At 44.5% G+C, this 15,037-nt stretch overlaps 1 protein-coding gene across 13 annotated transcripts in view; it reads right to left on the bottom strand.

The window, feature by feature from the left end:
• LOC141768522 (cadherin-2-like) overlaps nucleotides 1–13,559 on the bottom strand; it is a 101,176-nt gene extending 87,617 nt beyond the window's left edge. For 12 of the 13 annotated variants that reach the window (XM_074636884.1, XM_074636885.1, XM_074636886.1 and 9 more), the window contains exons 1-2: nucleotides 13,283–13,559; nucleotides 2,309–2,429 (exon numbers count right to left, since the gene is read on the bottom strand). In XM_074636884.1, coding sequence (XP_074492985.1) covers nucleotides 2,309–2,429; nucleotides 13,283–13,324 — 163 coding nt within the window. In that variant the 5' untranslated portion in view covers nucleotides 13,325–13,559. The remainder of the gene's footprint in view (nucleotides 1–2,308; nucleotides 2,430–13,282) is intronic. The other variant, XM_074636897.1, reaches the window with a different exon arrangement.
• Nucleotides 13,560–15,037: the final 1,478 nt, after the last annotated feature.

Genomic DNA, 15,037 nt, shown 5'->3' with positions numbered 1-15,037 from the left:
TGACCCTGACCCGACCTCGTTTACCGCTTTGTGAGTTATAATTATTGATGCAGTAATGTGTTCATCACTTTAATGTTGCAGCTGATAAAGGTAGAGCTACTTTTAACTTTATATACTTAACAATTCAATACCAATTAATAGTATACCATAGTTTATTAGTTGATTTTGTTTGTAATCTGCAATGTAGTAACTAATATTGTCACATAAATGTACAATATTTCCCTCTGAGATGTAGTGGAGTAGAAGTGGGCTATAAAGTTACATAAATGGAAATACCCAAGTAAAGTACAACTACCTCAAAATTGTACTTAAGTACAGTACTAGCCTAAATGTGCTTAGAGACATTCGACAGCTACTAGAGCACAAAGATGTTTTGATAGATGGTTATCAGGTGAGCCTGACTATCCAGGCTAAGCCCCCTGGCATGTTACAGCTGAGAGACAGTAACCGGTGCGCTGCCAAAACTTTAGGGGTAAAGATCGCACTCCAGAAAATCTGTTCAGCTTGTGCGAGTAGTAGTAGACATAAACAGCTGTTTGGTCACAGGGCGAACCGAAGGGATGTCGCATACCGAACCGAACCGAACGTCCTGTACCGAAAGCTTCCATACGATCACGCGTACCATTCCACCCCTAGCAGTAATATGTTCACCTGGTTACGGCCTGTGGTTTACCCGATGACTCAGGATCAACCAGCATCTATGCTGTGTGTTAGGGATGCACCGATACCCGATACCAGTATCGGGTATCAGGTCCGATACTGTGCTCATGTACTCGAACTCGCAAAACGGCTCCGATAAAACGGCACCAATACCACTTTACTGTCACTCCACCTCCCAGACGATGTGGGCGAGATGGGCCGGTGGTGCGCCCGACCCTGCGGGGGCGGGGGCGGGGGCGGGATCCCACCTCAGCCGGTGCGCGCCGGCTCTCACATTCATTGTGCCACGGTGTTTTGCTTGCACCCTCTGACTCGCGCGTGCGTTAGACTCCTTGGTCCGTGTTTCAAGACGGGTCGGGTGGGTTGCCGACTTCGGCGCTGACCTCTGGCGCCTTTTACGTGGTGCCGTGCCCCGCCCTGGCGGCACGACGCGGTTGGGGCACACTGAGGACAGTCCGGCCCGGTCGACAGTCGCACCGGGAGCAGGGGGCCCCGTCCCTCCCCGGCGGGGAGAGAGGGCGCAGTGAGCCCTTTGTTCACGGTGCGGCGTGGTCCGGGCGGGGAGCGCTGTAAAGCTGCGGCCGCGAGCCACCTTCGCCCCGAGCCTTTCCAAGCCGACCTAGAGCCAGTCACGGCGCAACGCCTCGTATGCAGGACTCCCCAGCCTACCGTGTGTCGCTCACACCCTCCAGCTGGCTTTTAACGAGGGTCTTTTGGCACAGAGGAGTACTCGTATCGGTACTCGGTATCGGCGAGTACCCAAATGTAAGTACTTGTACTTGTATTTGTACTCGATCTGAAAAAATGTGGTATCGGTGCATCCCTACTGTGTGTGTCAGAGGGGGTAGCAGTGATCAGATTCACTGACTGGGCTTCGGGGGTATCAGCAGCAGGCTGATCAATGAACAGTGCAGACAGGGAGGGAGAGCACCGCTGAGGGTCAATAAGTAGGTAAAAGTTCAGCTAATCAAATAAAGGCTCAATAGGTGGACGTCCTCCACTAGAATGACGCTAAGGCTGCAACAACTTATGGATTAAATCCATTCAAATCAATTATAAAAATAGTTGGCAATGAAATCATCATCGATTAGTTGGGTCTATGTTATGATGCACGGCACAGGCTGTGGCAACTGATCTCAGTACTGGTCTCTCTAAACAACTTGCTGTCTTGTAATCAGGTGTCTTGAAGTCGTTGTAGTTTTCACACTACATGACTGACCGGTGACAGGAGGTCACACACTACAACATCTTTCACCAGGAGGAATCCCCCGATGAGGTCTCCAGAATACGGTTTTGTCACAAAAAACATTCATCAGTGCTTTTACAAAACAATCAGAAGAAGCTCAGTATGTTTCATCACAACATTGTGATATAAGTGTAGTAATCAGGGCAGCACAGACGGGACCACATTCATCCTAACAGGAGGACAGTTCTGGCTCAGTATACCAGTCTAACCCTCCACCTCAGACAGTCTCAACACAAGTCCGTCCTCTTCTGGCTCCATTAAAGCACTCTGAAACAACCCCCACCCAACAGCAGGGGATTATTGCTGGAGCCGTCGCTGCTCTCAGTCTCTCTCTCTCCGTGTGTGTGTGTGTGTGTGTGTGTGTGTGTGTGTGTGTGTGTGTGTGTGTGTGTGTGTGCTGACCGTTGAAGATGGCCTGTCCCTTTGCCAGCTCTTGGTCAAGTTGGATGATGTATTCCTCCTGAGTAAAGCCTCTGGTGCATGGCGGCGATGCCTGCTCGGCCTCTCCACCCAGAACTACAACCTGGAGACGGGACAGAACGGAGAGATGGAAGAAGGGAATAAAAAGAATATTCAGATGCATGACTTTTAGATCACATTGTGATGCTCTCACAACCTCTGGACTCAGATGTTTTTGTGGCTTTCTGATGATTTTTCTTCAAGTTGAGAAGTTTGACTCTTTCTGCTGTTGGCCTTGAGGGTATTTCATCAGCATTCTAAAGCCTCATTCAAAAGCTCTGTCTGTAAACTGGAGAAATGTAAAGCCAATAATTTGGGATGCTAATTTTGAAAAATTTTCTTTAAGAGACTGTTTTTAGGTATCAGAAATTAATTGTTAACAGCGACACTTGTGGCCGTTGAGTCAACGAAAGTCAGCGTCCTGTTGCTCGCGCTCGCTCTATATAGACATGAACGAGCATTGATCAAAACAGTGAGGCGACACACGTCAGCTAAAACCACAATATCACTCTATATTTCAGCTGCTTGGCAGTAATGTTAGCTGACCAGACGAAGGTCTCTCCATGAACATGATTTAGATCTGATCCTAGTGTTGGCTTTTCCTGCTTCAGCCTCCTGACCGCGGCCGGAGGGAACAGTGGAGACACCGGAGTTTTGGTCGGAGACGATAACGTTTCTTTCTGCGGAGCCCCGTCACTTCACAAGACACGGGAAACCTCTGTTGGTCTGGAGGAGCTGCAGCAGTTATTACTGCACAAACGTCCACTGTACATTCACTAGATATTCTCAGAGCTAAACTAACTCTTCTGTAGTGCAACCGATAACCGACCCTCGTTAACCGACAAAATTTGTGCCTGGCATGCAGCGGTGCGCCAGCTGCAGTGTATGAGCACAACAGACAACTGAGTCCCCAGTTCACTGTACGGGAGCGTTAACTGAGCAGATAGATAACTTAGATGCTGCGTGTAGTTTTGCGAACATGCAGCCACTTTCCAAGTAAAAGTCTCCACCGCACATTTAGTTTAGTTTAGCAGGTTGTCAGCTGTGTGTCTGCCCGGCGTAATGATACTTTGTCTGCCCGGCATAACTTTAGCAAGTGTCCAACAGTGTGTGTATTTGTGCTACGTTAACAGCTCTAGCATTGCTGGAGGCTTCATGCTCGCCGCCACACACGTACATTCTGCGTAACTTTAGCTGTTTGTTCAACAGACTGTGTGTGTGTGTTGGCGGTGAGTGTGAGGTTGTTGGTGGCGTTCTAGCTGTGAACGTAGGTGTAGCAGTGTTTACAGTTTATTTGTCGGTGAATAAATGCTATGAAACTACAACTCCTCCTCTCCGCTCAAGCGAGCTGGAGAGACCGGAGTCAACTTTCTGTATCCTGCAATTCCAGCTCCGCCTGTTAAGGTGGGCTGTTAAGGTGGACCAGCTATTCTCCTTAAAGAGATGAGACGCTCCTCTGAGCCGCTCAGCTTTTTAATTCATTATTAAAGGTCCCATATCGTGCTCATTTTCAGGTTCATGTATTTGTGTTTCTACTAGAACATGTTTACATGCTGTAATGTTCAAAAAAAAAATTATTTTCCTCATACTGTCTGCCAGAATATACCTGTATTCACCCTCTGTCTGAAACGCTCCATTTTAGCGCATTTTGACAGAATTGCAACAGAATTGTGTTGCTAGGCAACAGCTTGGGTCCATGTGTACTTCCTGTCAGCTGATGTCATTCACATCCACTGCAACAGGAAATAAACTGGGACACATGTAGAATGTTTATGTTTCAATCTGTGTTAAGGGGTCTAAATATTGTATATTTGTGACATCACAAATGGACAGAAATCCTGACAGCTTGTTTCAAATGCAGAGTTTCTGAATACGGGCTGTGTGTATTTCCCTGTGGATTGAGCGTTTCGATACTTTCACAGTATTTATATAGGACTTAAGCCTGCTTTATAATAAAAACAACATGAAAATCTCACTTTTTTATAGTATGGGACCTTAAATATTTCTTTTAACCGTTTTAACCGATAGCGTTAATCTGTTAAAATAATTAATGTCGGTTAACGGTTAAACGGTTAATTATTAACACCCTACCAATAATACAACACGTTTGGAAACCTAACAGTTTAATTTGTTTTATCAAGCTGAGTTCTCTGATCGAAGCCATATGAACTGATCTGGTTAATGCTGAAATATGAACGAGGAGAGAAGCCGTTAGCACAGAGCGCTGATTCAGTTTTCCACATTTTCTTCATGAGGTTTGTTGTCCAAACCAGGAGAGCATTATTAATCACCACGAGGAGCGGCAGACAACTGGGTCAATTAATTTTGATGATAATTAGCGTCTAGACTTTTGTCTCTCCTGTTGTTTGAGCCCCGGCCTAACATAACCCCCCCCCACCACCACCTCCAACCACACACTAACACACACAGACGCACTATTCCCACATTGTGCTCCACAGAGCAGCATAAAGGCATCTGTTGCAGTGTGTGTGTGTGTGTGTGTGTGTGTGTGTGTGTGTGTGTGTGCGTGGGTGGGGGGGGGGGTTCTTCTGTGATTAAAGTAATGAAGCCAAGAGGGGTGCTGTGATTTGCTTCCACTTAACCTAAAAACTTTAAACCCTCCCATCCTCGCTGCCCATCCTGACATGTTAGGAAGAGGTGGGGGAGGGGAGGGGGGGTTGGCGTGGCTGGTTTTCATCTCCTCCCCTATTAGCACGAGGAAGGAGGAAGAAAAACACTTTAGTAGGAGTCTGGTCGGATGCTGTGTTTCTGCGTAACGTTACACAGGCTTCACTTGGTGACATTTAGAGGGCGGGAAAAAAGTGAAGTGGGATAAAGAGCGGGAAGAGGACCTAGAGGTCACGCCAGGGCAGGCGGTGTGGGGGGGTTTGTCCCAGCACAAAAAATATACCCCATCACAGTAGAAATATGAAATATGACTTTAAAAGGCAAGCGTGAAAATTCACTGTTGAGCTTGAAAATAGTGTTTGAAAACAATGTGACCACAAGGTCCACTGAGTAGCTACTAAGTAATAATTACATAATTAATAATTAACAATAATGTAATAATTAAAGGGGCTGTTTGTAAGAATCAGAAATTGCTTGTTAACAGCGACACCTGTGGCCGTTAAGTCAGCGAAAGTCAGCGTCCTGCATCGGTCAAAACAGTGAGGCGACACACGTCAGCTAAAACCATAATATCACTCTATATTTCAGCTGCTTGGCAGTAATGTTAGCTGACCAGACGAAGGTCTCTCCATGAATCAATGCTGATCCTAGTGTTGGCTTTTCCTGCCTCAGCCTCCAGACCGCGGCCGGAGGGAACAGGGGAGACACCGGAGTTTTGGTCGGAGACGGTAACGTTTCTCTCTGCGGAGCCCCGTCACTTCACAAGACACGGGAAACCTCTGTTGGTCTGGAGGAACTGCAGCATTTATTTCTGCACAAACGTCCACTGTATATTCACTAGATATTCTCAGAGCTACTAACTCTTCTACAGTGTGTAGTGTGCGTGCATGCACGTGAGAGTGGAGCGCGAGAACGAGTGCGGTGTGTGAGTGAAAGCAGGCAGGCAGAGGAGCAGAGTACAGCAGAGACTCCGGCCCTGGAGACCGAAGCTACGGTCTCCACCGCGTCCTCCGACCACAGCATACACTGTTTAACAGACGGGCTTCACTAGATACAACTTTGCGGTTTTGGTGCTTCCGTGTAGTTTGTGTTGTAGTCTGAGTCTGAACAGCGTAGCCACACGCGAGCGCGCATGGGACTCTTACCCGGATTGATTTATACGTGTAAGAAGTTACAAACAGTCCCTTTAAAATATTAAATTATTGCTTTAATACTAAATTGGGTAGATGGGCATTTATAACTAATTTCTGATATTTCATAGGCCAGACAACTAATCAGTTTATAATCGTCAGATTAACTGATGAAACAAATGTTATTGTTATTGTTATGTATAGTGGATACATAACCTTTCTGCAGTACTTTTATGATCCTCGTCCACACCCGGAACGTCAACAGCGTGTGGCGTCTGCGTTACCTGTTGTTTTTTATTCCGGCGTCCGTGTTAACAGGTTTGAGTAGCGCGAGACACGCGTCTCGGCTGCGTCTCTTCTAGAGATTCAAGGTCTCGCCTATATTTGACGCGAGCCGCACGGTTCACAGCAACAACAGACAGTGAAGGTGATCTATTGACTGTTTAGCTTCAATGTCTATCTGTAGAATATGTTACGGAGAAAAAGTAAAGACTTCTTTTTAAATCAACACTTCCTGTTTTCATTTAAAAATAAAAGCCCTCAAGCATTTGTTAACACAAGGCTTGTATTTTAAAATATGTGCCGGACTTGGAGAGCCCCATGAATGGATATAGTCTGGAGTTTTAATTGTGGATTATTACTATTATTTACAAATTACCACACATTTTTTAACCTTTCTCTGTCTGAAATAAATATAAATGATATTTATAATGAAATTAAATGGCCATTATGAAAGGCAAACTCTATGTAGAAAGAAAGGGCTGGCAGCTGCAGCTGCAGAAACGCAGCTGGTGTGAACCCCTGACGCGTCAATCACGCAGCCGCCACGCGCTCCTGACATTCCCAGTGTGGACGAAGCGTAAAAGGCCTTGATGTCACGCCATATCCTGCGAGATGGACCATATGGTAGTTCCATCCACAGTAGGTATGTGACGGGCCTCTCCTCTATTATGTGTAGACATGTTGATAACAGTGTTTTAACATCCACGAGGCAAGGTTGCCATCACTACATGTTTTAGTCAGAGAAAAAACAGGTTCATGATGACCTGTTGACCTGACATCATGTCACGAACTCTCTCATGGTTCAGGTGATAGAGCAGACACAATGGGCCTCATGTAGGAAGCAATATTTAAAGTAATTATAATGATTGAATTATTAAAGAAATATTATTGGTCCATTTATCCCATTTAAGTATATAAAACCCTGGATGATCTAGTGCGCGTGCAGCTTCTGAATGGTTTACATAGTGTAAACTACGCCAGTACTGACGATCTGGAAGGTCGTTTCAGTTCCACAATAAACTAAACTCAGCAACCTGAGTGTGGAAATGTGTGAGAAAAGCCTCTCTGGGGTCGGGCTCCTGCTTCCTCTTGTTCTCTATTATTTATACCTTAAAAGGCCTTAATTTTTCAATTAGATGAAAATTTAGGGATGGTTTTCATGGTCAATCTCAAGTTTTATAAACCCAATAAATCATGCATATATAATCCATTAAAGATAACATAATATATTACAATCCAATAATTATCTCCATGGCTGGTGTGAATCTGTCCCTGAAATTAAAAATTAAGGTCACGTTAAGGTACAAATTAAGAGGTAAGTGTAATTTTATTCAGTAAATGTTAATATAATCCATTAAAAATATTTTATTAATCCCAAATCTGACGTATAAACACCTCCATACCCTTTGGAATACAAATCCCTTGGAATATTATTCATATTTCACCTGAAAACATTTCAGACTTTCTTCTCATGATTTCCTAAAATTAAACAACAATCGTTGTAATTGAAATCCCAACGATCACATTGATTTCCTCATGTAAAACAAATACATTTTAAAGATATGATTATTAGAAACCAGTGAAAGGACTTTTTAGAGGTGAATTTGGGTTTTGTATGATTTTTTGTTTTTTTTAATCACACTGCATATTTTATTACCATCGTTCAGCTCTGGTTAGAGAATATGAGATATCCCAGTGAGGAACGGCAGCTAGAGCAGTGACAACACCAATATATATATATAAATGTGTGTGTGGAAGAGGGTCCAACAGACCACAGACCATGGATGTAGAAGAGGGTACAATAGACCACAGACCATGGATGGAGAAGAGGGTCCAACAGACCACAGACCATGGATGTAGAAGTGGGTCCAATAGACCACATGGATGTTGAAGAGGGTCCAGTAGACCACAGACCATTGATGTAAAGAGGGTCCAATAGACCACAGACCATGGATGTAAAGAGAGTCCAACAGACCACAGACCATGGATGTAGAAGAGGGTCCAATAGACCACAGATGTAGAAGAGGGTCCAATAGACCACAGACCATGGATTTAGAAGAGGGTCCAATAGACCACAGACCATGGATGTAGAAGAGGGTCCAACAGACCACGGATGTAGAAGAGGGTCCAGTAGACCACAGACCATGGATGTAGAAGAGGGTTCAGTAGACCACAGACCATGGATGTAGAAGAGGGTCCATTAGACCACAGACCATGGATGTAGAAGAGGGTCCAATAGACCACAGACCATGGATGTAGAAGAGGGTCCAATAGACCACAGACCATGGATGTAGAAGAGGGTCCAATAGACCACAGACCATGGATGTAGAAGAGGGTCCAACAGACCATGGATGTAGAACCAAATTACTACAACAATTCATTGATGGTCTAAACTTCTGGAGATGTAAGGTTTGATGATCGACTAGTCCATGAATGGTGCAGTGGAGAGAGCCAACAATTTTGCAGATTTTCTTTCCAACCATGTAAGAATGTAATCCACGATACAGGCAGTGAGTTAAACACATCTGATTCAGCTCCTTTCCCAGACCTCGCCTGCTTGATTATGTCTTATCTCTTCAAGCATACACCACATACAAGTCAAACACTAGTTATCATTTTAACACATCCAGTGAGATGAATGAATAGCACTTCCCCCTTGGGGAAAAAGGTCAATGGACAGGGTTTCATGATAAGAAGGGAGGATAGTGAAAATCAAACCTTTATCAACTTCCAATATCCCCCCTTGATTTGACTAAAGACTGGGAAACAGGGTGACTACTATCTCTACAAATGTTTTGCCTGTTGTGACACACAGAGATCACGTAGAACTAAATCATTAACCATGTCACTACACCTGATACTCATACATGCCACCGCCACGCAGAGTAGCATACAGTAAAAGGTTATAAAACATATGATCAAAGGCTTTGAAAAAGCTCAAAATCTGAAAGCTTTTAGGGGATTTAAGGTAAGCCTTGAGACTGCTAACCCTGCTGTTCTGGAAGTACAGTAAGTCATCGGTGAAGGGATTAATTTAGGACCTGACCTTCGACCCTTTTGCACAGAACTGTTCTCTCTATTGATACATTTACAAGCTCCATCCAGCCTTTGAGGCTCACACACTGAAATATGCAGTAATAATGATTTACCTGTACAGCAGTGGAAGTGTTTCTGTTAGTTGTGTTACTGACTTCAGGTGAATATAATCCAATCAATCTTATTTCCATAGATGTATTTTGTATATACAGTTCCCTTTGTTAACACCTTATTTTGAAAACCGGACATAGTCCCACGTGTCTACTTCCTCGAACTTCTCCAAGGTGGTCTCTAGCTCTCCCATCAGCTCCGTTCTCTTAATCCATCCATGGTCAGCTCCATCGGGGCCGTTTGAATGCATTTAACATAAATGTCAGTGTATGGGGGCTCTACAGTTGTAGCGTCGGCCCATTTGACCACGGAGACGAGAGCGACGGCCGACTCGACCACACGTTACTGCGATACGATAACGTTTCCTGCTAACTTTTTTCGGATATTTTGCAGACATTTTTCTGCCTTTTTTCTGCCTATTTTTCAGGCATTTTTCACACTTTTTTTAGCACATATTTCAGACATTCTTTCAGACTTTTATTCAGACATACATCAGCCTTTTTTGGAAGATATTTTGGACTTTTGTTTGAACATATTTCTGCCTTTTTTAGGCCTTTTTTTCGGACATATTTTGGCCTTTTTTGTAATTTTTTGGGCCACATTTCAGACGTACTTTGGCATTTTTTCTGCCTTTTTTCAGACATATTTCAGATTTATTGTCGGAAATATTTTGGCCTTTCTTAGAAGTTAACATGTAGCTTTAGCCATGATGTCTAGCTCTGCTTTTCCTGAAATGTGTGAACCCATACTTTACTGGAAGTGCAGTGTTTACCACTTTGGATTTAAAATGGGAGGGTGCAGGTCGTATCCACGCAGACTGTGTGTGTAGTGTTTACCACTTTGGCATAGATGAATAAAGAGAACTGGATACGGCGTCGAAGGCTCCCGTTCATTCCCATGAGAGTGTCTCAGTGGAGCATGAAGCCAAAATGCTTCGACTGCCTAGTGATAGATTACTCAGATATTTGTGCAATCTTCTGCATCCATAGAGCAGCGCGGTAGCATTTCCTTTAACTCCTCCTCCAGGCCCTCGCTCCTTTAACTCCTCCTCCAGGCCCTCGCTCCTTTAACTCGTCCTCCCGGCCCTCGCTCCTTTAACTCCTCCTCCAGGCCCTCGCTCCTTTAACTCCTCCTCCAGGCCCTCGCTTCTTTAACCCGTCCTCCCGGCCCTCGCTCCTTTAACTCCTCCTCCAGGCCCTCGCTCCTTTAACTCCTCCTCCAGGCCCTCGCTCCTTTAACTCGTCCTCCCGGCCCTCGCTCCTTTAACTCCTCCTCCCGGCCCTCGCTCCTTTAACTCCTCCTCCAGGCCTTCGCTCCTTTTACTCCTCCTCCCGGCCTTCGCTCCTTTAATTCCTCCTCCCAGCCCTCGCCCCTTTAACTCCTCCTCCCGGCCCTCCCTCCAGCCTCGTTCTGGGTCTCATTCGCATGAACGGAGGAAGGGAAATAACTCTGGATTCAGCTATTAGTGCATGTTACAACTTTTAGGACCTAATGATTTAAATAAGGACTAGTAGAGTGTTCATACAGGGGAGTTGATTCACCTAAAAATAAATGATCCTCTGAGTTACAGATGTCTCTTTCCCAATGTAAGTCTATGGGAAAAAGTATTTTTGGGCCCGATGGCATCACGTGATGGACACGGAAGTTGCAGTACCGCCGTTTGGCCACTATGAAAATTTGCTTTAAAGCCCGGGGCTCTTTCCGGGGGGGCTTGTACTTTGGATTTAAAATGTGAGGGTGCAGGTAATATCCGTATCCCCGCAGAACTCAGACCCTCCGTTCTACTTTCACGCTTCAGCTTTGTTTTTCTTGAAACACATATGAGGTCACGCTACTCAGACTACAACAATGAAAGCTGTAACTTCTACCTATGCATAGATTCAAATGAAGCCATTATATCGATTCTGGCATTAAAAAAATCAATTATGAAAGAAAATTGTGATAAATAGGTGAAACAATTTTTGTTTCCCACCCCTACTACTGACCACTTATCAAAGCATACCATAGTTTTTATGATTTCTTAGGTTTTGCTAAGTACATTTTGATGTATTTACATGTTTTTTTCAGTTAGTGTAGGGTACTGCTGAAATGACTGAAACCTCCTTTAAAAACTAAATCAAATGTTAGCCTACACTGCTGAACACGGGCATCAGCGGTAACATCAGCTCCATGTAAGTCAGTCAGTGGAATAAACAATAAGAACACGTTGGTATGGTCCTTTAAAGGTCCCATATTGTAAAAGGTGCGATTTTCATGTCTTGTATATCATAAAGCAGGTTTAAGTGATATATAAATACTGTGAAAGTATCAAAATGCTAAATACACAGAGAAATACACACAGCCCGTATTCAGAAACTGCGTTTGAAACAAGCCGTCAGGATTTCTGTCCATTTGTGATGTCACAAATATACAATATTTAGACAGTTTCACTGTTTTAAACGTAAACATTCTAAATGTGTCCCAGTTTATTTCCTGTTGCAGGGTATGTGAATGACATCAGCTGACAGGATGTAAACATGGACCGAAGCTGTTTCCTAGCAACGTAATTCCGTTGAAATTTGCTAAAACGGAGCGTTTCTGACAGAGCGTGAATACAGGTATATTCAGACAGACGGGATGAGAAAAATAATGTGTTGTTTGAACATTAAAGCGTGTAAACATGTTCTAATAGAAACACAAAATACAAGCATGAACATGAAATTGAGCACGATATGTCCCCTTTAAGAATGATGGTCTCACTTCATGGAACAGCAGGTGGCCTTTAAACAGCACCAGTCAGACTGTCCTGTTCTCTCTGTCACACTGCAGACCAAACTCTAGTCCAAAATCTGACCATTCTTCTTCTTCTTCTTGCTCTGTGCCAAAAAACACCTGCAGGTATAACACCATGTGAGAGAAACAGTGTCGTGGTGGTGCAACACTTTATCTCAATCACACAACGTCCACTTTCACAATAGGTTCATGTGACCACGACGCACACAGCAGGCCAGGAGCCAGCACAGAGATCCAGAGAGGAGAGAGGATGTGACCGTTAGCACAGAGTGGTGGTGGTACATCTCTACAGCTAATGTGGGATTGCTGCAGGCTACATAATGTAGTCTATATAGAATTACATGTGCAGCTTGTGCAGCCCGGTTAACGTTAGAAAGAGGACACATTCAAGTGGCGTCTTTTTAACGGGGATCGGTGTGTGTACTGTATCCATACTAGGTATCAGGGCTGAACCGGATCACAGCACCAACTAGAAAGTCCTCATCTGATGTGAACACAGCGACATGGACCGAGTCATAGCTGAGCTCTCCTCCTCTCCTCCTCCTCTCCTCTCCTCTCCTCTTTCTCTGCAGAAGCTCCTGTTAGATGCTGCGGAGGAACCATCAGCTACAACGTTGTTTCTATGGTACATGACTGAGTGTGCAGCAGGTCTGGATCAGCAGCCTTTTACTGCCACTATGTGAATATAGCGGATTTTTGTCGGCCCTTAATACACGCTAGTGGAGAGGAGCAAAGACATAAAGATGAACTAAGCAGAAGCATCGTGTCTCCGTATCTCTGTGTCCCTGTCTCTCAGTGTCTCAGTGTCTCTGTGTCCCTGTCTCTCTGTCTCTCAGTGTCTCAGTGTCTCTGTGTCTCTGTGTCCCTGTCTCTCTGTCTCTCTGTGTCTCAGTGTCCTCCCGTTAGCCACCCCAGCCTCCGCCAGTCGGAGCTCAGTCGGTATAAAATGCTGTTTTACCTGCAGAGCCGCCATCAGCAACCAGATCCCAGAATGATGCATTTTGTTGTCGTATTGTAATAATTCCTCCTTCACGGAACCGGACAGAGTAGTCCTCTCTGGACAGTCAGGTGATTAATTCCCGGTAAAGCCCGGCGGCATGAGGCAGCCTGCTCCTCTCCAGCAGCTCTCTCTCCACTGTGTGTCTGTCTGTGTGCTGCTCTGCTGCTCTGCTCAGCGGCTCATCGTCTCTCCAGCTCCAGCCTGCCTGCCTGCCTGCCTGCCTGCCCGGGTCTGCTCCAGCTCCAGCGGCGGCCCCCCCGCCTCTCTCCGGCCTCAGCAGCGCCCTCTACCGGACACCAGGAGCCACTGGACCCGGCTGCACAGATGGCTCTCCATCGTTTCCACTCCGTCTATGGATGGATGCACATCCTGGATGGCGTCACACTAATGACCAGCTAATTTATGATATAGCTCCATTAACTGGCATTAATTCATTTATAACTGATTATTATCACAAACTGATGTCCAGTTGGTGTTTGGACCTATAGGTTTCAGGCATGCTAAGGGGAAAAAACATGACCATATAGTGATACAAACAGTAAGATCAGAGATGGATAATATTACTGAAGCCAGAAAGCCCAGCAGTGAGGAAGCCTGAGGGAGGAGCTAGTAGTGACAGTTACCCAGACTGATTGCAATAGGCAGAGACACCTGTCAATCAAGCAAACATTTCTCTTTAGGCTAATTAAAGGGGCACTTGAACGATTAAATATTGCCCAGTTATGTTGGCTTTTTTTTTAAGTTTTCTTTATTTTTATTTTTTATCTATTTATTTTTCATTCATTTATTTATTTTATCCGTAGTTTTTTTTTTGTTTTACTCATATTGTTTAATCCATATTACATTTTATTTTATTTTGTTATAAGAAAGGAGAGAAAAAAAAAAAATATATATATACACTGTATATATATAAAACAAAAGGAAAAAAATAAATAAATACTTCTCAACTGCCTCACCACCAACTGGGCTCTTCCTCCATCTCCTCTCTCCTCTCTTCAATGATTGGATAGGAAAGGGCAAAAGCCAACCAGGCTCACAAATTTACGGTACGTTACGTTAAATATTGCACTTCCATAAAGTAGGGAGAAACCATAGACTGTATATAATGATGGACAACATGACAGCTTCTCAAAGGTTGTGCCTAGAAAGTAACCCACGAGTTGGGAAACTCAAATCAGCAGGGGGGGGACTCCAGATCCATATTTCACCTATAGGCACCAAAAGGGCTGCCATTACATGTTGCAACTTTACACACGGAGCTGTGAATGTTGCTTTTATTTTATTTTTTTCTCAAGCCCCGGTAAGCCCATGTATTAAGACTGCGGTGCAGGGAGAGTTTGTATTTTCAGAACAACAGGGTTTCAGAACAATGCGTGTATGTATTCGGAATAACGGGCTGTCGGCCTAATGAGCTTTTGGTCCAATGGTGCATTTTTCGAACTATTGGGCTGTCGGAATAACGTTACTGTAGCTTTGTTGCGTGCGTAAAATGCATCCTCATGACACATGGAATGTATGTGTAATGTCGTGCCATTTATACGCCTTCCTGTGAGACCAGGTCGGAGTAGCAGACAGACTATCCTAAGAGCTCAACAGGCTGCACCTGCAGCCGTCGCTTTGAATTAATTCATATCCTGGGGGCCGGATGGGAAGCTTTGACGGACCGGATGTGGCCGCAGGCCAGCATTTGCTAATATTGCATGATTTGGATGT

Source organism: Sebastes fasciatus, chromosome 5, assembly GCF_043250625.1.
Source record: "Sebastes fasciatus isolate fSebFas1 chromosome 5, fSebFas1.pri, whole genome shotgun sequence".
NCBI lineage: Eukaryota > Metazoa > Chordata > Actinopteri > Perciformes > Sebastidae > Sebastes > Sebastes fasciatus.
The sequence above is the reverse complement of the archived record's forward strand: the minus strand, read 5'-3'. Positions and strand labels throughout refer to the sequence as shown.